This window comes from Anser anser (assembly GCF_964211835.1).
Source record: "Anser anser genome assembly, chromosome: 1".
NCBI classification, from domain to species: Eukaryota; Metazoa; Chordata; class Aves; order Anseriformes; family Anatidae; genus Anser; species Anser anser.
Genome location: NC_139720.1, coordinates 68,917,382 through 68,944,140, shown reverse-complemented (window position 1 = coordinate 68,944,140; position 26,759 = coordinate 68,917,382). Strand labels below are relative to the sequence as shown.

Below are 26,759 nucleotides of genomic sequence, written 5' to 3'. Positions count from 1 at the left end.
TGCCATTTAAAATCTCTTGCCTCTTGTCATTAACATCCTAATTACTCAGGAATTTAAGAAAGATTTTTTTTAAAGCTCCCATATGGCAGCCCAAGCCATATGAAAAGACTATTTTTATGCTTTAATGTTTGCATTACAGTGAAACTTAGAGGCCTTTATCGTGTGTTAGTCCCTTAATAGTTATACGTACCAAACATAATCTGTGTCCCAAAGTTTACATAAAGCAGATGTTAACAGAATAGATGTTCTATGTGGCTAATTACTTAAAGTAAGAAACTGAAAATCAACTTGACAGTTCACTGTGCAGTAATGTAATGTTGTTCTGGGACTTCCACAAGCCAAAGTACACTATTTACTCATGAATCACACAGCTCAGTTTTTAAAGATTCTGAACATACTTTTCACGCTATTGATAAAAGACTTCTAATTACATGGATAACAGATGATCCATACTACCAACTTGTACGTCTAGATGCCTCTGATTTCATTCCCACACCGACCACAAGCTATTCTCACTAGGCTAGCTGGTATCCCAACTTTCTATGGGACCATCTGTCTTTGGGACAGTGTTTGACTACAGGTGTGCAGCACTGTGGGGGCATGTAAGGTAATGGCCTCTGCAACAGAACTAACCCTGTGGTACTGTCCTTACTTCTAAGCCTTATCAGCTAGGAGGCGTACCAGGAGACTGCAAAATCCTTCATGATACCATGGGGAACACACACTTAGAGAGACTGTGAGAAATCTGAGACAAGCTATGAAGTTTTGTTTGTGACATCCAACGTGACTCGAGTACTAATAGTATTTTATCACAGATCAGTTTTGTAATTTCTGCTGAAAAACACTTTTTTTCACAGTCAGCATGGTAAAATTCTAATCATTGAACATAAGAACGTGCCTCCAAGAACAATTCATCATTTTCAAGGGGAAAATGGATGTTTTGCATCTTTTCCATTACAGCATGTAAAGAGAACACAACATCAGTGGAATTGTGCTGTATTCTGTTTTCTCTCTGTCATGAATAAATCATAGAGAATCACAGAATCATAGAATCATAGAATAGCTCAGGTTGGAACAGACCTTAAAGATCATCTTGTTCCAACTCCCTACCATAGGCTGGGACACCACCCACTAGATCAGGTTGCTCAGGGCCCCATCCAACCTGGCCTTGAACACCTCCAGAGATGGGGCATCCACAGCTTCTCTGGGCAACTGTTTGTGTGCCTAAATACCTTTGAGTATCTCACTGAGGAATGTATCCAAGTTCATAGATGATGAAAACATCACATTTGGCTGAAAAGCCCATACTTCTCGTTCTGTTAGTTTTGTTGTGGTTTTAGACCTCTAGTTAGCCAGTTCACATGCTGTGGAAGCTGTTAGAGTACCAGATGTAAAATTTGCAGTGCTCTTCCTAAAGATTTGATGAAAAGTAGGCTTTAAGAGACAGGTCTTCTCTGGAAGACATTATTCTTTAAGCCAAACAGAGACTGCAGGGACGGAAACACCAAGAAGCTTTAGAAATCTTGTGTCATTTGGTGCAAAGAGCCGGCACCTGTTTCACCAGGTGGTTTCTAACTATACTTTTTGGATTGAGGCATTATGGTTGTACACAGAGTACAGATAGTCATGTACTCCCAATTCCACCTTATTTCCAGCAGTGTAACTGCTGGAAAAAAAAATGTTTTTTAGATGTTAATTTTCTCCACAAGCAGTTTTGGCTCGAGGAGGGCCTGGCACCAAGCTGTACAAATCCTCATCTACAGAACTGGAGGGTGAAATGCAAAGTGACCTCAGCTGATCAGTGATCTGCAGACTTGCGAAAACTTCCAGCTTAATTCAGAATCAATCCTCTACCATGTTCATGACAGATGTTGCTGACCTGGATAATAATTTATTTCCATTATATACATTGGAAACCTACTATTTTCCATAGCAAAGTTTTAGACATGTAATCAAGGTTCACTCGATTCTAACCTGAACACCTCAGAGTTGACTCAGTTTTGACAACCAGACCTGAAACTCACATGTGAGCTTCTGTTCACTAGAAGAATGAACTATGTTCTGTTCACCTCTGCACCTGTACAGGCATTTACACCCCTGGGTAATGAAAGCAAAACCATTCCAGTACAGAGGAGTGGCCAGCACGGATTTGGTGCTGGAAGGACCAAAACCACGCAATTTTACAAGTTGCAGAGATGGGCAATCAACCACAAACCCCATAACACTTCAAGGAGAGGAGGTGGCTTATTTTTAAATTGCACTAATTCCATTCAAACAGCTCTACTGACAAAAAGGAGAGGGAAGCATGCACAGATAGAGAAAGCAGGCAGCTGATGCATTTTAGAGGCATCACTACTTCATTTGCCATATTGTTCAACTACAACCACAAGCTTTTATACTAAATGTTAAAGCTAGGCAAATAATTCATAAAGAATGTGTTTACTTTGCAACATTTCTTCTAGCAGACGACACTTTCTTTCAAGCATACTACTATTCAAATAAGCTGATCAACAAATATATGAATTCCATATTGAAAAAATGACATTGTTTAGATGAAGATTGGTTTGCTCCCTCATAGATGAGCAACTGTTGCATTTGAGTTTTGTGTGGGTGCACACATTAAAGAAATTTGAGATCTGCCCTCCATGTGTGGAGAAATTCAAAAATATCTCTGTATATATATTTGTAAAATGCAAATGCAACAGTAATAACAGGAAATCAATAGCAAAGTTTATGATTAAGACTAACTGATTTAGATTGGATATTCAGGAATTCCTTCCACTGTAAATTTTCTCAATTCCATTTAGTTCTGGGAAGTGATGGAGAAAGTCTCTGTTAGACATTAAATATACTTGTTTAATCTTCAGTTAAAACTTAATTTATCTAATGCTTTAAGGAATATGCACATAGAATATACACAACTAACTATCACATTCTTCTCCAGATTTTTTTTTTTATTACTAAAAGAAAGGAAAGTTCCAGATAGCATATTCTTTAAAATGGGCAGCACCCTACTTTGTTTATTATGGCTGCTATCTAGATGTGAGAAAGTGCTAATGTTGTTAAGACCATGTAATGGAGACAGGAGAGCTGTGTTCTTTCTTTCTCCTTTCATCACCTGTGAAAGTCACAACTTTGATGATGGCTGCACATGGACAAGCAGCTTTAGGCTTTCCTGTTGCAGAGGTTTCAGTGTTTATGAAACAGTAAAATAACAGTAAAATAAACTGGCTGTGCCAGCTCTACCATTGGTAAGTCCAGCCTAGTGATCTTGGCATTCATCTTTTTTTCAAAACCTAATGTTACAATAGCCATAGAGGGTCAAACTATGGTTCTTTTTGGTCGGTCAGTAACTTTTGTCTTGTCAGTGAACAGTAGCAGGAAACTACCAAAAACCAACAAACAAACAAACAAAAAGACACCCCACACAGCTAGGTAGGGGCACCCTCCAAATACATTTCCAGCCGTTAACAACTTAATTTTAAGCACTTTGGAGCCAAGTTATGTCTGTGTGTTTATTCTTAAATATATTATCTTCTGCTAAGCATTCCCTTATATGTTCCCTTCAGCTGTAACAAACATATGTTCAAATTCCTTCTCTGCCTCATTTTTTTGATCTCATGTAAATCTGTTGTATCCATATCCACTAGCAATTACATCGAAACAGCACTTACTGAAGTGTTTATACAAAACATAAGTTTTATTCTTTTCAACAGAAGTGAATAAATATATCAGACTAAATAAATATATTCAGCTTGTATAAACAGAATAAAATAGACATGAAAAGCACAAGTAAGTGCAACTTGGATGTTTGAGAAATCTCCTATATACCAGTGGACTATCTAAACCTATACCCAAACATTTTATGCACTTTCAGAGTCAAACAGCCTGTAGAGAGCACTTGTGGAGCCTAACAAAATGCAGTAGCAGGCTCAGCACTTTGTGCCTCACCTTGCAGATTTGTCGTATTTTCCTGCAACAGATGAGTGCTTTAAGTGTTATCCAGGCACCATCCAGCACATTTAAGCTCTTCGCCAGGCTGATTTAATTCAGTAAAAACATTCACAGGCACAAAAAGCATGCCCACCTAAGTATCTGCAGGACTAGAGGTTTAGTGAGCGACAAGAGCTTTGAAACCTTTGAATGGCAAATATCACAGAGGTGCAGAACATTTATCTCCAACAAATTGCCTCAGTAGCATTTAAAGGGAGTGCAGATTTCTCTAGTTTCTTCACATTCCTGGTACAAAAAGATGACTACCTGAAGAGAAACTTAAAGGCAAAATAAACGAGCACCCTCCCCTGCTGTGGAGCATGTCTTTATTATTATTGTTTATTATTTATTATTGTTATTATTATTATTCTCCATGTTTTTTCCTGCGTCATCTGCACAGGCAGTGGGGGGATGACGAGGGGGGGAGGAGGAGGAGGAGCGGTAGCAGGCGGCCGTGCCGTGCCGTGCCGGGGCGATGTCAGGGAGCGGCGGGGCCGACTATAAAGCGGTGGCGGCGGGGAGCGGGTGACAGGGGTGCTATGAGTGGGCGAAGCTGGTCGTGGTGGGCGGCAGCGGAGCGGAGCGGGCAAGTCGGGTAAGGGGGCGGGCTGGGGGGCGGCCTCGGCTCGGTAGGCGCCGCGCCGCTCACTCCGGCGCTTGCTTCCCACCCGCAGCACTGGTGGTGCGGTTTCTGACGCGGCGCTTCATCGGGGAGTACGCCTCCAACGCCGGTGAGCGCCGGGGGCTTCTCGGGAAGCGGGGGGGGAGGCAGGAGCGCAACTTTTCGGGAAGGTTTGAGTTTTAGCTGACTTATCGGCGGGAGCTCCTGGCCACCCGTGAGCTCCGGGGGCGGGGCGGGCGTCTGCGGGGATTGCGCCAGCAGCCGGCCCCGTGTGAGCCGGGCTTAGGGAGGGCAGATAACCGCTGCTTCCGAGAAGCTCGGGGAGAGCTCAACCGCAGGGGAGATAAAGCAGAGAGTAAAGAAATAAATTGTTAATAAAGTTCTATTGAGTGTCTCCTTACCAGCCCTAGAAGAGCAGTGAAACATTGTTTATCAGGCAGCCCTGATTAGTCAGGGCATAATGTCATGTCCCCTGCTTTTGCAGGATATCTTTGTTGGAAGTCTGGCTGTGCTGAGGGTAGAAGGTCTCACTTGTATCAGAATAAGCGCAGTGATCCACAGGGCACCTCTAAGATCTTGGAAGATGGCAAAACAGGACTTGGACGTCCACATTTTGGGTAGAAGCCATATAAGCAATGTTGAACTGCTATGCAAACACCTCTGGAAGTGTGCTGTTCCAGCTGGCGTGGCATGAGAAGGCCCAGAGCTTAAAATGCCAAGAAGACTGCATCTACCTCATTTGTTCTGCTAAAGTCAAGAACTTTTTTCCAAAAACTTTTTTTTTTTACAAAAATCAGAGTAGTCAACGATCCACAAATTAAAAAAAAAAAAAAGCATTAATTAGCTGAATTTCAGTCAGATATCTAAATTAACTTATTCTGAAAGTAGGTTACAGTTGTACAAAAGTGCTCTCACAAAGTAGCCACTATGCAAACAGACTCCAAGGACAGTTTGAGTCCCAGATGGCTTATCTGAAGTCTAAACATGCAGATTATGTGGTGCTCTCAATGCTCCATGGGTGATCTAAATCACAGCTAAAACCAGGTTTCCTTGTTTTGAGCCTCTGAAAGTGCTAGTCTCAAAAAAGACATATAAATGCCCCAAAACATTTTTACTTCTAAATAAATGTTTGTTAGGAGATAAGTTTAATTCAATTTCGAAAGAGGCAGAAGGGGGAAGAAAAGTAGGAAAATGAGTGTTAAAGTGCACATTATCCCAGAACGCTTAGTGGAATCGAAGTATTTAAAAAAAAAAAATTAATTATGGAAAACATCAAGGAGCTGAGGGTTTGATTCCCTGGGATGCTTGCAACTCATAGTTCACATCAGGTGAACTCTTAAGCAAGAAGAATGATTCAGGTGAATGTGGTGCTGAACCAAAGATACTCAGTTCCAGAGATCATAGCCTTAACCATTCCTTCCTTACGTGCAGTTTGAAGTGTATTTTCAGTAGTGCCAAGAGCAGTTCTTGTCTTCGTAGTTCGGTAGCACTGAGGAATTATACTGTAGAAAGCCTGCTGATGAATGTCACTGTGAATGTGAGTTCGTTACATTTTCTTAGAACAAACTACAGCTTAAAAGAATAGTGACAACCTGGCTACAGTAGAGTTCCCAGGGTTGCTAGTGCTCGCGGTGAATCTTAAATCTTAGAGCTGACTCTACAGAAAAGTTTTAGGATTTAGACTAAGGACATTCTCGTACTAGTTAATATTTACAGGATAAATCTTAAAGCATCAGAGTAAATAAACATTATTACTAAAAAGTGACTTCTGTGCAGAATCAGCAATTACATGTAGGTTGGCTTACTACTTTCATAATCCTGAACATTCATAACAAGGTCATCAGCATTTAGCTGTTTCAAAGAGTTGTGTGTCCTTTATGCCTCTGTTTTGAGAAGAAAACTAGGGTCTAAAAGTAGTGCTTCCATGGGAACGCCAGTGAAATGGTGTTGGTTGACCTAAAGGACTGGGCAGCTCAGGTCGTGCAAAATGAAATGGGATTGTTTCCATCTGAAAAAATAAAATAAATAAATAAAGGAAACCTATAATACCAAGGGAACTAAAAGGCCTCTCAGAATTAAATAGCAAATCTCATCTTCATCACTTTTTTTTTTAACCACTATTTCCAGTCACTTTAATGCTGTTTTTCATTGAATGCAATATATTTTATTATATTTTTTTTAGAATGTATCTACGCTAAACACTTAAGCCTGGATGGGAGGCAGATGCACTTGGAAATTTATGACCCTTGTTCACAAGTAAGAATTTTAGGAGGCTGACAAAATCTATTCCTCATTCTACCTGTGTGATGGTGGGGAGTTGCAAGCATTCTCTCTGTACTTGGAATTCGTGCTTGCTCTTTTTATTTGGAAAGACTGAATCTTTATAGTTGCTGTGGCTCAGAAACTATGTACTTTCTCAATTCATGGAAGAAGCCCTTCAGTGCTTAAATTTTTCTGTAAATGCTTTTGCATTTTGGAATATTAACAGGAATAATCTTTCCCACTTCCATATGATTCAGGTAAATATAGAGAAAACACAATTTTCTCAAATTCACTGAACAGACAGAAGTTAGTTTATAAAGCAAGTTATATGGCTTAAATGGCTGCAGAAACGGTCAAAGTGGATAGGCCTGGAAATGAGCCTTCTATTCACACATCTAAGGAAAGCTATAATGCAGGCTTCTACATGTTGACAGCTGAACTTTGATCACAATAAACCACTCTGAAATGAAGTGTTTTTGTACTAATTTCTTTCCTGCTGTTACAGGAATACAGAAACTTTGGTACTATGTAACACAGGCAGACCTAGATAGGTCTGCCTGGCTATTAGTTCACAAGAATCCCTTTTTTGGTCTTGATTTTTGCCTCTTACTGACCAGGATAATGAATGCTAAAGCCAAAGCACTGGGAGTCTGGCTCAGACTTGAGTTCAAGGACATAAAAACTTAACCCAGTGAGTATATAAAACAAACCCCTAAGGAGATCTGCCTTCTTAGAGACAAGCAAGTTTTACTTGTCCCAGGGCAAAGCAGATTGTAACATGGCACAGGGGCCATTTTAATATATTCCATGGAGTCCTCCCTTGCTATACAATCTGTTAGAAGCTGCTTTTCTGTAGACTTGTTTCTACCTGTCTCAGACCTCTTACCTAAGCCCACCTATAGCTTCTACTTACTGTATATTCAATTCTGTGGCACATGAACAACTTTTTAAAAGCATGCTTGAAACACTGACAGTGGCAGCTAGCTAGGTCAAAGCAAACTATACTGCTCTATGTATGGGTAGGGAGTTTCGTTGCCTGAACATGGGCACTCTTTGCTTCTAAGATCAGAAGTCAGCTGTCTGTGTTAAGGGCAACTCCTATTGAAGGTCCTTTTCTAGCACTCAGTTATGTTCATCCTTAGAAACAATGTCTAACATCTGCTGAACTGCCTTCTGCTTCTCTCACCTGCAGAGGAGTAGGTAGTGATCAGGAGGGAAGGTAATGGTAATGCTTTTTTCCAATAGGACTGGTGATTTTTAGAAAGAGACGGATGGGGTATGGATGTCCTGTATGCCCAGGGAGCTGGGGAAGAAAAACAGATCCTAAGAGAAGGCCAAACTGGGGAAGGAAAAGTCACTGTCTTTGTTTCTGCTTCCTGAAATCTTGCTGCTCTCTGCTTCCCTCTGGTAGCTAAAGCCCTTCTCTGCAGACTTTCCGTCTGGGAAACAGCTGTCACACACGAGTCACCTTTCCTGGCCCTAAACCTGTTGCACAGTCACTACAGCATTCAAAAACTCTTCACTAGTGAAGACACTGAAGTCGTCAGACAGTTTTGGAAACTTGTTTCATCTTTTGTTTCTCATGCACCCCCTATCACTGCCAACATTGTCACCATCCCTCATTCAAAATTACAGCCTTGGTACAGCTGTGTTTATGGTGCTACAGTGCTGCTGTGGTGCTGAGCTAATCAAGGTAGCCAGGGTGGGATACTGGTGGGTGTTATATGCTGCAAAGAGCACAATATTAAACTTAAATAGTCCTCAAGTTGCTGTCCAACGTGTTTTCCACTGAGCACATGTTCTAGTCTATGTTGGTGAACTGCCAGTATCTTACCTATCTTGGGTCACGTGGCTCTTGCCAACCGCAGCCACCTGTAGGGATAAGCTAATATGAAGTATTTTTGAAATTACCTTCCTGAGCTTAATGGGACAGTTTGCAGCTGTTGATTTCTAGAAATCATGAGAGTGACACTTTCTTGGGGTGAAAGGACTCAAACACTAACTCCCATTATCCCTTGAGCGGCTTTTGTCACCTGTGGTGTTTAAAGTCAACTGCGGCTTGAAAGCAGATTTGTCTAGCCCTATGGAAATTCATCTTGTGGGTAAACAGTGCTTCAGACTTGAACAAAGCAAAGAAAAAACAAGAGAAGAGAACAAAGAAATTTTAACTAAATAATTAAGCTTATTGTAGTCAGGCTATTAGGAGCATACATAACAGAGCCATAAGCAGAAACCCCACAAATACAGATGGCCCACATTTAATTCTCCTGTAACTGCAGAATGTTGAGCATATATATGCCAAAAGCAGTGGCTGTACAGTTAATGCAATTTTACTGCTTAAAGCACAGGTGTTTCACAATGAATTTGTTAGTGCTCCAAAATGCAATCTGCAGTGGTATTTATTAGGTTTGTGGAGTAGGACTCACCTGAAGTCAATGTCAGCACCAAGACCTATTAATATCTTTTGTAATGAAAGATGCAATGTTCTCACATTCACGCTGTCAAAGAAAATACTCGAGTGATAACAGCAACGATCTTTTTGCATGTGAATTTGAACTTCTTTCAACCACAGCAGGGGAAGCTCTCCCTCACAGATGAGCTCCACTGGGCTGATGGATTCATCATTGTTTATGACATCAGTGACAGAGCATCATTTGCAAAAGCATTGCTATACAGAATCCAAGAGTCTCACATAGAAGCTTGTAAAAAGTAAGTGGCATTATTTTTGTTTCTCTCAGCAAAACATGCAAAAAAGCTAAAAACACTTCTGTGAGCTGTAGGAATCCTAGTAACAATCAAAATCCAGCAGCATAGCATAACACTGACAATGTGATACTTGAAGGTAAATTGCGTTGCAGATTAAAACTTGTTTCACTGTGTCCAAAACCAAGTGCACTAAGATCTTCATTCTCATTTCTTACAGCAATATGTTTCAAATAATTGACATAAATCTGCCTGCTGTGATTTACATAGGTAAAAAGCTGTCACAGTCATCCTGTGCTTTTGCTTCCCCTACTAATGTTCATATTACCAATGGAGATGCACCAGTGAGGAATTCAGAGAAAGCGTTTCCTACAATAAATTAACCTAATACTATGAATTTCTCCTAAGCTGCCTTTAGCAGCGATCCCCATGTCATTGATGCACATGGGTGACCACAGAGTAAGAAACAATCCACTTACATTCAAAAAGAACAACCAAAATTGGATGTCTGAGTACATGTGGGGGTGTGTATTCCTGTATCGGTCCACTGAGGTGCTTTCTAAGTAAATGAGTGAAATATTTTTCTTATTACCAGAAGTGGAGTGAAAAATAACACTTCTCTGTCTGTTTTGCTGCTGAGCTTCCTTAAATAGGGTTTATTTGGAAGTGGTAATTTTACTAAAAGCTTGCAATTAGGATCCCTTTTAGAATTAGGATTTTCTTCTCAATGACAACATTCACAGTGATCTTAGGTGCATCTCTTTGACTCTATTCTGTTACCTACAAATGGAGAATATGTTCAGTTTTCTTCTTCGTGACATCCAGGAGCTGATAATATCCTCAGCAGTATACAGTGTGAAAACTGCAGTGAATGAAAAGTAGATGAAATTACTGAATAGAGGAGCTAAAATGAGAACTTTCTGATCGATGTCACAAGAATACCTTGCATGGAAAGTCCTTTAATGTTTGACTACAGACAATAGAAGACTATAACTCTACCTGGTAAGGTTAGGGTGGTAGTTTTTTTTGTTTGTTTGAAGTGCCTCTTATCCTGAATATACAGACATCATGTACACACTGTCTATTGCATAGTGTACAACACAGTATTTTATAATCTTTTCTCTAATTTAAACTTTTTTTGATTTCAGAATGGTTGAGTCAGCGGTGGTTTTGGTTGGTAAGAAACAAGATTTATGCCACATGAGGGAAGTTGGCTGGGATGAAGGACAAAAGCTGGCAATGGATAACAAGTGCCATTTCTGTGAGCTGTCTGCAGCTGAACATTATCAGGAAGTTGTGGCAATGTTCACAAAACTCCTGAGGAATATCACCTCAAATTTCAAAGCAAAGGAAAAGAGAAGACCAAGTGGATCAAAATCAATGACCAAGTTAATCAACAATGTGTTTGGAAAGAGAAGGAAATCTGTGTAAAAGACGGTTAGTCCTGAATTAGGAACAAGCTGAAATAATGGAACACAAGCAGCACTTGGTATTCAATCAACTTCCTCTGAAGTCAGCGTCTGGAGAAGAAAGACAGTATAAACCAAAGGTTGGAGATAGTATAGTCAAGGGGACAGGGTCTAGACCTAGGAGATCCAACCTACTATTTCCAGTTCTACAACAGATTTAATATGTTAGGGCTATGTGATTTAATCTCTAAGCAGCTCCTTCCACTCTTTATCTCCTAAGTTCTTCAGAGCAGGGAGTTTTATTCTGTATTGATTCAACATCAGCATGGACTTGGACAGAGCTTCTAGGTGTGGCTGAGTATAAGCAGCCATTTTCAATGAACTCAGCATTGCTTACCAAAATCTTTCTTGAGAACTCGGAGATGTAGCTTTTTGTGCAAGAACACTTGCACTAAAGAAAAGCAAAATATTCCTATTATGTATGATAACGTATTTAACTCAATAAAGAACAGTTCAGAGCCTCATGAGCCTAAAGGTGCCTAACACCTTCTGACATTCATACAAATTAAATGTTTAGACAGCAAATCTACAGAAGATACTTACCATCAAAGCTACCTTGTGGACGCACCAGAAGTAGGGAATCAGATAAACAAGGCAGTATTGTCTTCTGTTTCGTATCTTCTTTGTGGTGTTTTTTTTGTTTGTTTGTTGTTTTTTAGTGATAAAGTAGAGAGGGCTGAGGAGGGTAGGAACTGAAAAATGTTAGTCAGTGAGCAGTGGACTGTTTTAGCAAAATCATTATCTAGCTAGGGCCAGTGTTAACAGCTTGGACTGATCATTTTCACAGAGCAGTTTTCCTGCATTATAGTACAGTTTCTTTACTGGTAAGGTGGATATGCCTGTTCAAGAACTTAATTTCTGCGTGAGTTTAAAGGTCAGCCTGCTGGTAGGAGCCATGCTCCTAACTTGCACAGAGTTTTTCCAAAAGACCAGTGTTTTTACAACTGAGTCATCGCTGTGGTATTGAAATGCCACTTGACAGAGCACTAAGGAGCACTAGCTACACTTTTCAAATGTGGCTATTAAACATCAGACAGGTCTAAATATGCTGTCAGTTGACATTCAGAGCTCTTTCTGTAGATTTAACTAAATAAGGGCTTAGCCCAGCATGTTTGAAATTGCTGTGCTCATACAGAAATCATGAAAGGGAAGAGGAATGATCCAAAAGTGAATTACTGCTTCTTGCTCAGTCCAGAGGACAGCTGGGATTCAGTCTTTTTGAGCTTCTGCACCAAAGCCTGCCTCTTCTCTGGAAGGTTTGAAACTGTATTGAAACTGTTAAGATTACTTTATCAGTCAGGACAGAATACTGATTTTAAAATGTCCATAAGATGGCATATAAAAAGCTATATAATATTACTGTAGTAAAATAAATAATTAATATTACTGTAGTAAAATAAAAGTAAAGAAAGTTTTAATGTGTTGACCAAAGATCACTTCCTTTTTTTTTTTTTTTTTTTTAAGGAAAATAAGCTTTATTTCACTTGTTTTAAGACTACAAATATTGGAATATAGTTCTTACACAATGCTACTTTATTTCGATTCAGATGCTTCTCTGCCATATCAGTAGTGTACTTAAGACTGTATTGTCAGTAGCTGTGAAACTGAACTTGAAGACTACTATTGTACACCTCTCAGCTTTCCAGCACACATGGAATTCCAGAACAGCTGATAGACTGTCAGTATGCCAGGGCAGCTATATATTGCCATTTCTAGCATTGTCCAGAAACCTGTTGTTTCTATTTACTGCTATGGTATCCAATAAACTGAATATAAGATGGATGTATTAACACTTTTTTTCTTTACTGTGGTATAAATATATATATATATATATATATATATATATAACTTCTGTAAAAGGGAAGCACCATGCAGATCTGGAATTTGAATGAGAAGAAACAAATCTGAGAATCAGAGATTTGTGCAAAAGACAGCCTCTAGTTGCAGTTCCTGTATGCAATAAATCCTTCACGTACATTTATTTATACAGTGAACAGTAGATGACTTTTTTTTAATCTTTATCCTTAAAAAATTTGTGAAGATAACCACGGAAGCTAATTAGTTTTGATTTTCTGGTATTGGAATATGGACTTCCAGGTAAGTGTAACCTGCAGCATGTCCCATTGTTTTCCCTCCCTTTATTTTCCAGATGGTTTAAGTAGTGAAACATAGAGTGGCTGTTTCCTGGCCTATGTGCTAGGTTGCACTTACCTGGAAACCATCTGAAACAACTGCAAGGTACCCATAGGCTTAAGCATACTGAAATATGCATTATAAACATAACTTGATGTTCTTAAGATCAGGATTTCTGTTGTCTCTTATTGCTGGTAAATGCAGATAAAGAGTGTAGAATTTGGGAAGGAATTCAGTTTCAAAGCACTAAAGCATACACGTTCTTCTACTATAAGTGTATTAAAAGAATGATTTACATGTTGCTAAGTGTTCTAACAACCAATGTAGTATGGTTGTTACCATTTGGCTCAGCCAAATTTTCTTTGCACATCTTTGCATTTTCAAAAATGCAAAGAAGAAACCTGCTTTCAAAAAGAAATGAATGATGATATTTGATGTTTGATGCTTGCCCTTGGTAATGGCATCATCTACTGAACTTACTGAAAAAAGTGGAAATGGAGCTATTTGGGTTGCCATGGATTGTTTCACCATAAGACCCCATTCTTTCTCACCAAAAAGATTTTGAAATTGCCATACAAGAGTTAAAGTTTCTTGTCATGTCAGGAAGTCGTTGTTCAGATGAACTTTCAACAGTTTTGGTAAATTTTTGCCTGAGAAATGCATTCAGAATTGATGTTTCTTCTCACTATCTTCAACTTGAAAAGAAAACAAACAAAACTTAAGAAACAGTGACATCAAAGAGATTCTACTGAAGTATAAAGGTAATAGCCCCTGGCTCCCAAATGCTGTCTCTCAGAGAGCTTTCAGGTGTTTTTTGAAGCTCTTTCTCACTTTAGTTTTGAAATAAACAAGACAGACACAACCTCAGCTTGTTTTCCTGCTGTCATGTCTGCATTAAACTCTTTCTTTCTGTAAATCCCACTATAGTCACACTCACAAGGCAAAGGGGAAAATGTCACAGAAAAACTTAAGAGTCTGATATTCCTAGAAGGAGGAGTAATTAGGTGTAGCACTGAGTACACCAACCAAACATGCTATTTATTTCTGGAGAAAAAAAAAAAAAGGATAGCAATAAAGAGGTGGAGCAGAATGCTTTGAAGCTGTGCTATACTCTGAAAACAACGGCAAGAAGTACCACAGGTTGCCTAGCCCACTGCTAGAAGCTGACTTCAGAAGTAATTATGAAAGGTAAACACTGAAGCACCAAAACTTTGTGAGTCATGCAGGGACAACCTTGTTCCTGTTCTCTCTATCTGGTTACACTGTTTTGAGGGTGATGCAGCAGTAGATATTTGAAGATGTCTGATGGTGGTGCTCTGTCCAGCCAGGAGGTAGAAAGACGGATGGATGCTGTGGCTAACAGCCTGAACAGGCATGATGCTGTCTGTCACCGACAGTTGGATCCAGATCACTCAGTGGTATTTTCAGAGGGTGCAGTGTGGAGAATTATTAAGAAGGTATTATGAAGACCACTCAAAGCAAAACTTTTAGACAGGCTACCAGCCTAGAATAATTTAAAGCAATATTAACTTACACTCTTGAATAAATTAGTTCTCACTGTACTTAAAAAAAAAAAAAAAAAAGAAACCCCTTCCTCCTTAAGCCAGGAACGCTGGCCTCATTCATAGACTTAGCCTTTACTTGACCATGGAAAATGAATACAAGGGGAAGCTAAATTTTGATACGCTGGTTAAGACAGTTTGAAAAGCAAATCCTTTGCTTTTGTTTGCATGCCTGAATGTGGATCCAGGAATCTGTCAAATTCTATCGTTTTAAAACTTGGGTTTGATTTTTACATAAAGAAGCAGTGTTGTAAATGTTTGTGTCGTGCTGCCCCACCCTGATATTTCAAGACAGGAAGGCTATTCTGGGTAGGAAGTTATTTTTAAACAGACATTACTCTCTCTTAGAAACAGACTGTAAGTTTCTGTCTTCTAATTGCTTTATAAAGTAAATTGAGTCCCTCTGGTTATATAATTAATATCCACATTTAGCCATATATATTTGAGATGACCACTGAGCCATTTACAGCTAAATTCATTTCTTAAGACTGACTAGGAGGTCAGATATGCATTTAATCTCTGCTGAAGTCTGTTAAGCATCCAGAGTTTTTCCAGTGAAGGCCTCTAACAGTACAGAGAAATAGCTACTAGAAGTGAAACAAATGGGGAACAGAGCTGTTATCATGGAGTTTGTACCACATGATCTAAGCAGGTCTGTCCCCTAGTACGCTCCTATGTTCATATTCAGCAGCAAAATGGCATCATATCTATATTGCATAATGTATTTTACTACTTGAGATAAATACAAAGGAAGTCAAGTTTAAAACATTTGACCTTAAAATTATGGGCAGTGTGATATCTAACAAAGATTTCATTTTTAATAGACAACTTTTTAAATAGACTTCACAACTTATTATTTTTTTATTTTTTTTTCCCACAGAATTGTTTGCTAACCTTTCAGGTGAGTTTCCTCCCAGAAAAAAAAAAAAAAAAAAAAACCCTTCTGTTGTAAAGATGCTGCGAGCTTCTGAACGTTTTACAACGTTACCTGAGTGTCTGCAAAAAGTAATGTGCTGCTTAATGAGGAAAACGACAGCTTTACTGCTTCCAACATCTCCCTCTCGTGGTGTTTTGCTCACACTTCATCCTCCTCCGTGAGCAATGAAACATTTCAGTTTCTTCTCAGGTTGAAAAATCAATTCTATAAACCCAAGACCACAAACTACAGGTAAAAACCAGTCTCCCACGCAATACTACAAAATTTTTGTATCGATTATGCTGAGCTTAACAATAAGAAATGTAATAGGCTTCTTTTGACTGTATCTTTACTAACGAAACTGCATGCATTTAAATTTTTTTTTTTTTTTGGTGAATGACACTTCTGAGCTCAGCTGTTTCACTGAAATAAAGTTCATCTATCTTGTCTAAAATGCTGAAAGCATGTTAACATACTGCCAATGCATATTAATATCTTCGAAAAGGGCTTGTGAGCTTGTATCATTTTCCCAGCTACTGCTATTAGCCTCATAAGAGGTCTAACCTCCACCTTCTCCTTCTACTGCTTCCTGAAGGTATTTATCCCCAGAACATGGCAGAGAGACATGACAGGGAGCTAAGGCACAGTTAGGCAACGTTTCTTCTCTTATCTGTAAGCTGTAGCACAGATGTACTAGTTCAATCTTTAAACGAGTAAGGTCACTTTCTGGAAAGACTCCAGGAGTGGCTTCATCTGGCCAAATACTGGTATCTCCTAGATTCCCATCTCAGTTAGATGCCTTTCTACCAAAGGATTTACCTCATCAGGGTGATGCCTCAAATAATGTAGATGAATCACACTTCAAAAAGGCATTAAACTCTCCGCCAATTATAAAGATAATTAGGATTGGAGATCTCTAAAGTTAGGTGAGATGAATCATGCTCCAAACATGACCCCTTGAGGATCTTTGCTACCTATTTTGCCCTTCTTCTTCAGCTCTACAGAGCCATCTGTCCTACTTTACAAAGTCAATTTAGTCCCTATGGTTAGACAATTAACATCTAACTGGAGCTGACCAGTGGGTTATTTAATGCTAAATTTATTTCATATGATTGATCACGATGCTGGATTATATTTGATCCCTGCTGAACTTCATGGAACACCCTAAAATCCAACTGTCACATGTTGAATTAATGGATGGGCTGAATGGAAATGAAGCTGAGGATAAGTTAACTGAATACTGCTGCAGATTGCTTCCAAGCTAGCTCATTAAAAACTAACTAGCACATCTTGATGCTTCACTGCAGTCTGCAGCACAGACATATTTTAAATGTTTGCCTATGGTAACTCAAAAAGCCTAAGGTGAAGCAGAAAGTTGTCAGGTCTCTGGAGTACCAAGCTAGTGATTCAATTAATCGGTTTCTGAGTTGGAAAATATGTTTCAACAATGTGCGTGACACCGGCTCACTTTGTGACTTATTCTGATAGAAATTACTGGCCATATGGAAAGAACCGAGCTCTTTACATGCAAATAGACAGCTTAAGATCTATCATTCATATCTTGATTTGCAGTTGAACATCCTCCTCTTTGCGACTAGAGGATTTTGCATCAAATGGATCTAATTTTAAAATATTTCATTAAACCAGTGGTTGAACTAAACCGCAAAGTGGTTCAGTGAGCTATTATTTCCTTTTGACCACTGATGTGAGGTCACAGTCACACCAGTTTCCCATCACATCTCCAGCTATTACAGCACTGCAGTATCCAAACAATAGTACGAGAAGTCCAGAAAACTGTGTGTACTGATGGACCACGTGCTGCTGCTGTAGAATATATGCAGCAGCTGAACTGTAAACGTCTTTCCCTCACAGAGAGCTGATCTAGTTCTCTGCATTATATTCTCAGACTTCTTTTTATGAAACTTAGAGGAACACAAGGCACATGAGAACTTCACTTCCTCTTTCTATTTCAAACCCAGTATTTATTAATAGGTTCAGAAGTTGTTAGTGGGAGAATGAACTGACAGGGCAGATCAGGACAGGTTCAATGGGTATCTAGTCTGGAATCCAGGCTGAAATATTACCTTAATTTTTTTTGTTGCTTTATGCAGTTAAATTGGTAACGTAATAGAAATTGCTTCATAGTTTATCCCACATGAGATATAAGCAGGGTAGCCATCTTTTACCTTCCCACAAGATGGCTGCATGCAAAAATCTTAATTTAAACACAACCTTCATCTACAATAACATTACTAGACATGTGTTTTGCTGGCATATAGCTAGGCTTCATTCTTCAAGTTCCCTGCATGAAAATGCCCTCTGAGTGAATTTTTCCTAGTTACTAAAGACGAGTCACATAGGCAAAACTACCTGTGTATAAGGGTTCTTGTGATTACTGGGCTGAGCTAAATGGATGCACAATTACATGATTAAATACAACAACGTTTTTTACTAACTACATATAATTTTGGCTGTCACTCAGAATCAATTGCATTAGATGATTCAATAAATGACTGAGGTACTCTGGGATCTGTCCTATGCAGACCTTAGGGAATACTGCAAATACTGAGCTAAATCGCATAATTTATCTTAGGCACAAATGGAAAATGTTTACAAAAGAACTAATCTATAATCATCTTTTACAATGTTTGAAATCTCCTTCTGTTTGCTTGCATTTTTGATCATTAATACAGATTTACAAACAAATACTATTGTTCACGTATGTGTTTTTCAAGTGCCCAGGATGCATCTAGTCATCAGTTTGGCCTATATTAAAAAAAAAGGCCAGTGTACACAAGATTGTCCTGAATGATCTAGTCTGGCTTCACAGAACTAGTTAAACTAGTCTTTTGCCATCTGGGCCTTAAACACTGCCTCCAACAAGCTTTTCTCTGTACTGTTCCTGTAACACTCCTAGCAGCCACACGAGCAGTGCTCAGCTTAGCAAGTTACTCTTTGTCTTTTCTCTTCTTCCTTTCTCAGTCCAAATTCAACCTCAGGATCTTATCGTGATTAATTTAGTAGCAGAGGGTATGTATACTTGGATTACTGATACACAGAACAGGTACAGTACAGAGTATTATCATGCCCTGATCTGTTTTAAACATAAGGCACAGACATGTAGGTATGCATGTGAGGGGTGTGTGAGAAATACTTCCCTCTTTCCTATGCACACACATGACAAAACTACTATTTTTATGAAAAACTGTGCTTATATGTTGAAATAAATATATACCTGAATGGAAGTTAAAGTAGGTTAATATATACAACAATTTAGGTAGATATACTAGCACTTTTCAGGCATAAGTCACAGAACAAATAGATAACACAGAGCACGTATCAGAAATCCTGCATTTCCACTTTGGCCGTGGAGTAGGTATGCCTACATGCAGAAAGGGAGAGAGAAAGACACTAGTGTCAAAGAAGTTCTGAAAGTTGTTCATAACAGGATTCCACAGCCAGCAACATACCCCCTACTATTAATCAGTATTTTTATCCCTGTTACTCCAAATGAAAAAGCTGTTTTTGCACCAAATCTGTTCAGTCACTGCTTACTAAGCCATGCAGTGGGCCAAAATTACTGAAGTATCATAGGCATATTCCATGAGCCCTATTGAGAATCATGTGAAAACTGATCTAAGCTAAATTTGAATGTGCAAGTTAGGAATTAGAAGCAGTCCAGCACAATGTCATCTTTTTTCTTCACAGCAGCTATACAGTCAAAGGACTGGGAAGGAACACTGATAAATAACACACTTGTCTCACTGCTTCTGCCCCACTTTTCTAAGATTGCCATTTCTCAACATCCACAGAGATACCTTTTACCTGCGGAAGGAACAGAGACAGTAGTCTATATCCCCTTTTTCCCCAGCTCTCTCTCTTCCTTTGCCCAGCAGAGCAGAAGAGATGCAAGCCTTTGTTTTTAATTTGATTAAACTCAGGGTCAAATCCTGCTTGCTGTTTTTCTGGAACAAACCCAGAATAATTCCAGATTAATAGTGGTACAAGTGAGAACTAAATTATGCCCTGAAAATTTATTTAAAAATCTTTCAGACACCTAAACAGATGGATAAATCAAGCACAGATTCTCAGGTCAACCTTTACCAGAAGGAATCTCTCATCTGACTTACAGTAGAAGTAAGATGCTATGATAGCAGCTAACAACAGAAAGAGAGATACAGTAAGGGAGGGGTATATTTTTCCTTACCAAACTCACTTGATTTAATACAAGGCATGCACAATTAATGATGGCTTTGAGTGATACCTGTATGTTTTATAGGTTTATAAATTGGTTGTAGTAAAATCTTATACGTCTTATATCACTAGGTATTGTTTCAGCCTATTACAGGAGATATCTATCTAGAGTTGACTGAATTGTATTAATCTGATCCTAGTTTAATGATGCCTTAACATTTTTATGGGAGAATTTAATGTTTGCAATATCCATGTTCCTTATTTGAAAGTGTGACTTATAGGTTCTCATCTTCCTTAAATTATGAATCCTTCAGCTAATAAAGGAAAATGATTATGGTTTGCAAAAAAGGCAAAGTCATTTAACAATCCATATAACTGTCTATTGTAGGTCTTTGCATAATAATTGTAATTTAGCTATTAGGAGTTCTAAAGGCAGTTATCAGTCATATGCCGCAATTCTGAGGAATAAGGGAAAACTCAAATTATTTAAAGGCTTTGTACTTTCCAAAGGGAGAAAAAAATAAAGCAGAAATCAATAATACTTTTAACAATGAAAAAAATTGTTCTACTGAAATAACCAGTTGTTGATGGCAATTTTTCTAACTATCCAATACTAAAATTTTCAGCTTTTCTCCATATTTCACTGCCACAAAATGATATTAATTTTATACAGGCACTTCTGTAAGAAGGGAAAGACAAGTTATGAGTAGAATCTGAAATTCTTGATGCCCAAGACTTCCCATTTTTGCCCTTGGTACAAGAAGAGGAGTGACCAAAGATAAATCAGATGGGCTGTAGCCCTGGAAAACAGATGTTTTTCAATTTGAAATTACTGTCTGAATTTGACTTTGTGTATAGGGCATGTCTTGATTATTTCCTTCACAGATGAGGATACTACATATGTGAATCCAGCTTAGTTAACTGCATGTGCTTTCATATTTCTTGCACTATGGTCAAGCCTCTGCAGTTGTAACATTCTCTTCTAAGATCCCAACCCTCATTCCCCCAAATCCCAGCTGTCCTCAGTAAAACGTATACAAGGGAGGTATATACCTGGCTGAGGTGACAACAGTCACCTCAGTCCCTATGAAGATTATGTAGCAAGTCTCCCTATAATCCATTTCCAGGCACTTGAAGGATAAGAACATAACGAGGAATGGCAAAAACATATTTACCAAGGATAATTGTTCCTGACCAAACTGGTTGTTATCATGAAACTGGTGTCTATGTGGACATCGGAAAAGTGGTAGATGTAATTTGCCTTCAGTTTAGCAATGCTTTTGACACAGTCTATCTTAGCATATTGGAGAGATTGACTACACAGGATGACTACAAGGTGGCTGGAAAATAGGCTGGATGGTCAGGCTCAAAGGGTAGTGCTCAGTGATGAAACATCTAACTGGGACTGGTTTCTTCAGGCATTTGTCAGGGACTGATACTGGGACTGACACTGTTTAGCATCTTCCTTCTCTGCTACAGTAGCAGAGAACCCACCCTCAGCAGGTTTGTGAATGACACTGAAACTGGGGCAAGGATTGACACTTTGGAAAGAGACAGAGACAAGACTGCTAACAGGAGTCACATGAATCTCACAAAACAAATGTGAAGTTCTGCATCGAGGGTGCAATAGTACAGGCTAGGGACTGAGCAGGTGAGAGCTAGAAAGGGAGTTGATGGTCCTATTGAGTTAGCAGCACGACCTTGTCATTATGAAGGTCAGCCTCATCCTGGACTGTGTTAGTAAGAACACAGACTGAAGGAAGCTATTGTTCTCCTCTACTTGGCTCTTGTATGGCTGCTTCTGGTAAACCGCACAATTTTCACTCCTCCAGTACAACAGAAATAGAGAGTTAGTTCAGCACAGGGCTACCAAGATGGTTAGGGGTCTGGAGCACATGATGTAGGAGAAGAGGCTGAGGAAACTAGGTTTATATAGACTTGGGAAGGTTAATGTGGGATTTAATTGCCCGTCAGCTACCTACTAGACGAGACAGAACCAGACTCTTCTCAGAGGTGCACAGCAAAAAGAGATGGGTCAACAGATACAATTGGCAGTAAGGGAAATTCCAAGTGGACATTAAGAATTAAAATAATGAGAGTGCCTAAGCATTGAAATAAGTTTTCCAGAAAGGCTGTGTAACCTCCAATCTTGGAAATTTCCAAAACTGAATTGAAAAGCACTCTGAGCAACTTGATCTAACTTCTAAACTCTTGAGTTGGAGGCAAATTCCTGCCTATCTGAAAAAGGCCAAATATGTCTTAACAAGTGTTAAGTTCACAAGCTATGTGAATAGCTAGAATATCAGTTATTATATGATATTCAAAAAACATTGTGATAGGATAACTGCCTTCACTTCAGCTATGACATCTGTCATCCAAACACAGTCCTGACTTACATTTGGTATACAGCATGTTTTTGGTAGCAAATCCAGAGGACAAGACACTAAATTGAGAGATAAGCCAGATACACAGCTACTAACAGGCATTGTAGCATTCAGTATCTAGAATGAATGCAAATCTTGACATTCATCAACAACCTATAACACAAAGCACCATTAACAGACCAAAATATAGACCAATGAAAATATATTTTGAGCACCTCCTTTACATTCTATATTTACAATGGTGCTATCTGTTTTTGGTAAATGCTGACTGCCTTGCACATCAATTGATTTTTTGCAATAATAGGATCCAGTCTTTAGATGGATCTGCAGAACATGCTGAGAAAACAAGCAGACAGATAAAGCATTACTTCTGTGAATTGCTCATGTCTTTAATTCACGTAAAATTAGCACACAACACATAGTCAAGTTAAAAAGAAAGAAGTGCCAGGATAGTAAAGGTGAAGAAAAACAAGTTGTTTTCATACATCCTGTGGATATTAATTCATTTTAAAAAGTGGCTTTGAAGAATCAATTAGTTTCTTACCTTTTAAGAAAGATTTCACTTATTGTTACAAAACGTTCTGAAAAGGTTCTGATCTCTTTGAATGGATATTCTCTGCTTACATCATATCCAGAAACTGCTTTAGGAAGAATGCTCTGGATGCTGCATATACTTAAAAATAAAAAAAAACAAAAGAAAAACTTTTTACTTTGAATTTAACTTTTAAACTATTTAAAAGAGAACAGCTAATGTTGTGTGTATAGCTATTAAGAAATAAATTGGGTTCTATGAAAAGCCTTTGAAAAAAGCATGATTACACTAAAAAAAAAAAAAAAAGGCTCTAAAAGTGTCAGCTTTCTATTCAGAAAAACTGTTCCCAGTGGCTCCTTAAAGCATATCAGCCCTTGCTGTTTCAAAAGACCTTTTGTAGGATCCTCAGACAATTTAAAGCTACACAAAGTTCTCAAGTCCCTTGCAGGTATAATTAGGACTTGCAGACAAACACTTCTGCTCACTCTAATATCTGAAAGGAGTCTTCCAAATTGTCTTCTGCTGTAATCATTTTCATAAGCCTCTGTTCACCTGCATTATTATTGTTGCTTTTAATCTCATTTATTCTCTCTCTTTCAGATGACTAACAGCAGTCTTCTCAGAAAAGATGTCAAAAATAAAGAAATTAGGAGTATGACATCTTGGTGACACAGCATCTACAGAATGTGTTATGCAAGACTTAGCTGGAGAGAGACTTGATCCACTTGAAGATGCTAGAATCACTGAATATCTCTTGACTGATGTCAAGGTGCTATGCATCAGCTCACATGATCTCAGGTTCAATGAAGGGTCACAGTCTTTCCTTTTACTTTATGGAAAACTGGATTTGGGTTTCAGTGGTGCTTTCCATTAGTGACCTTTGAGTAATTTAGGGTATATAATGTTGAGAGTTATTTGAAATGTATTTATAGCAAAGTAAGTAGGTATAGCTATTGATTGCACACCCCGACTTAAAACCCAACAGTCCTATGATTTAGGCTAACATAATACACCATTGGAAGCTGATTATTTTAGCTAGTTAAGCCATAAAGCTGCACTTAAATATGAATAATAAAAAATGGACTATTAATAATAATTATTTCAAATGTCACTGATTTCAGATTATAAAACTTAATAGACTATTACCATTAAAACATGTGCTCTCCATAATTATGCTGTGTACCAACTTGTACTTGATTCTGTCTCTGTGAATTATTTCAACGCTCTTTTCAGAGCTTATGGAAACTTTAAAGAAGAAAACAGTTGTTCTATAGGCAGTTAGGCAGTTGGGGAGAGTTTTAAGGGAAGAACCCTTTTCTGTTCAACGCTTTTTGACAGAAACAAAATAGAAGAAAAATCTAAACATTTTCCTCACTGTAAATATCTGTGTTAAGTCTTGACATGTGTATTTTCCGTTATCAGCCAATCTTTATAAAGCAGAGCATTAAGCATATTGTGAATAACATCTTAACCAGTTCTTATGTTTTTATACTTTGAGCTTAAGTGACAGGCTTTTAAATGGGGATACACTGAGAATTCAGGATAGACCTAGCATTTGTTCTACCTTTCATTTCAAATCACAGCAAGGGAATGTCTAATTGGTCTGATCAGGTTGTCAGCTGACCCTTTCTCCTTTCCCTAATTCTTCATTCCAGATTCCTCTGAATGTCACAGTTGGGTAGGTAAAGGTGAGTCAAAATACAACATGAAATTGTTAAATGATGAACTCCGTGCTCAGCCTAATTTCAAATGCAGAACTGTTCTTGCAGAACAAAGCATGGCTACAATGGGAAGAATTCTTTCTGGTTTCTGACTACTTCACTGAAGATATAGATGAAATGAACTGAAGAAATATTTAAGAGTTCTAGCAATGGGCAGAGAAAAAGATGTGTGAAATAGACATGAGATGTTAGACTGTAGATCAAGGTTCTGGCAATCAGGGGACAGACTCTATATAGAAATAAATGCTTCAGAACTCCCAAGTCAATGGAAGCCTAGTACACCTCTTTTCAAGTGACTAAAGGCTAAAGTCTTTAAAAAAAAAGGCAGATTAGCTGCTGTGAAAACGTATTACAGGGAATCCCTTACAGCTAGATAGCTATATGCCTCAGTTTCCCAGTTTGTAAAGTGTGTGTGCTTCTTCAAATGTCTCTTTAAACAAGGCTTAGAAATGTTCAGCTTAAAACATGCCTTATGTATAGGAAAACTTGCCATATTATTCACAAAATTGGCAAGTTGTTAATATAAAATAAACAAGGCTCAAAATTATGCTATAAAGACAGAAATACCTAAAACCAATGTGACATTTTAACATGGAGCAGAAGCATTTACAACGAGCAAAGCATCTAGAAATCAATCCAAGGGGCCTTTAAGTAAATATCTGAGTTTGTCAGTTTAGAACATTAGTGCACCTAGCAAATCATAGCTGCTAATGTCAACATATCATCCTAGTGCAGGAGACATACAACAATAAATGAGATGGTAAATATTTTCTAAGGAGAGGTCAATATTTGCTATGCCTGATACTTTTTTTAATTCCTCAAATCCATTAATGCCTGAATGGCCAGAATTCATAGGTGCAGTAAAGCCCTTGCATCTTCCTACTGACTTTGGGGGAAGCTTGGATTCCAAGCATCCAACCTGTCCCATAGAACTTACACAGCACTTATGAATTCAGAGTGCCACAAGTTATTCATAAATTTTAGGATTAACCCCTTGAAGAATGGCCCAAAACGTGGCCTGGCCACTTCAGACCTCTTTTGGGAGTTTACTTGCAGTTACAGTTTCTATAGATCTTGTGGTGGACCATCTCCATCCACAAGGAAGAATTTTACTTCAACATAAATGACGAATTCCATACGCTGATTACATCACCAGATGAGAACATTTATTGTTTATCTGTTTCTGTGGGGCAGGGGTCTTTTTTTTTTTTTCTTTAGAGAGGGATTATCTTTAGAGTTCACACCCATAGAAAATTACATCTGAAACAGAAACTATGACTAGGTCATATGGATAAGGTGATGTAGCATCTTGCTTTTTAGTTTGTTTTGTGGGGTTAGGGACACTATTATCACCTGTACATCTTCTAGGACACTGGCATCACTTAGCTAATGACAAAGGACAAGTTTTCTCAAGTACATATTCCAGTCCATACTCAAATGTCAATCACCCCAAACAATCAGTATGTTCATATATACAGGTGTGAGCAAGCCCACATCCATTTTATATTTTGCTTCAATTTGTTATATTAGCAAGAGAAATTTAGATTTACAGCTTTTTTTCAGGTATTTTTTCTCCTCTATCCCAAATACAGTTACCAGTCATAAAATGAATTATATAATCATTAAGGTTGGAAAAGACCTCTAAGATCATCTGGTCCAACTATTGCCCTACCACCGATATTGCCCACTAAACCATGTCCCTAAGCACCATGTCCAACCTTTCCTTAAACACCCCCAGGGATGATGACTCCACCATTTCCCTGGGCAACCTGTTCCAATGCCTGACTACTCTTTCTGAGAAGAAATGTCTCCTCATTTCCAACCTAAACCTCCCCTGGTGTAACTTGAGGCCATTCCCTCTAGTCCTATCACTGGTTATCTGCAAGAAGAGGCTGACCCCCAGCTCCCCACAACTTCCTTTCAAAGAGTTGTAGAGAGCAATAAGGTCTCCCTTGAGCCTCCGCTTCTCCAGACTAAACACTTCCCTCAGCTGGCCATCCAGCCAGTTTTTAACCCAGCAAAGAGTGTACCTGTCCAAGCCATGGGCTGCCAGCTTCTCCAGGAGAATACTGTGGGAGACCGTGTCAAAGGCTGTGCTGAAGTCTATGTAGACTACAACAACAGGCTTTCCCTCATCCACCACGTGGGTCACCCGGTCATAGAAGGAGATGAGGTTGATCAGGCAGGACTTGCCTTTCATGAACCCATGATGACTGGGCCCTGATTCCCCAGTTGTTCCACATGCTTTGGGTGATTGCACTCAAGATG

At 38.7% G+C, this 26,759-nt stretch overlaps 2 protein-coding genes across 2 annotated transcripts in view; one reads left to right on the top strand and one right to left on the bottom strand.

The window, feature by feature from the left end:
- The window catches only part of PIK3C2G (phosphatidylinositol-4-phosphate 3-kinase catalytic subunit type 2 gamma), a 323,563-nt gene that overhangs the window by 292,941 nt on the left and 3,863 nt on the right, over positions 1-26,759 (bottom strand). Inside the window, exon 2 of the mRNA XM_083808728.1 lies at positions 22,783-22,911. The gene's annotated coding sequence lies outside the window, so the exon portion shown is untranslated. The remainder of the gene's footprint in view (positions 1-22,782; positions 22,912-26,759) is intronic.
- Positions 4,539-12,839, top strand: RERGL (RERG like). The gene is made up of 5 exons (XM_083808784.1): positions 4,539-4,588; positions 4,668-4,724; positions 6,798-6,871; positions 9,450-9,586; positions 10,729-12,839. Exons 3-5 carry the CDS (start codon positions 6,839-6,841, stop codon positions 11,009-11,011), a joined length of 453 nt encoding a protein of 150 aa, XP_083664910.1. The 5' UTR covers positions 4,539-4,588; positions 4,668-4,724; positions 6,798-6,838; the 3' UTR covers positions 11,012-12,839.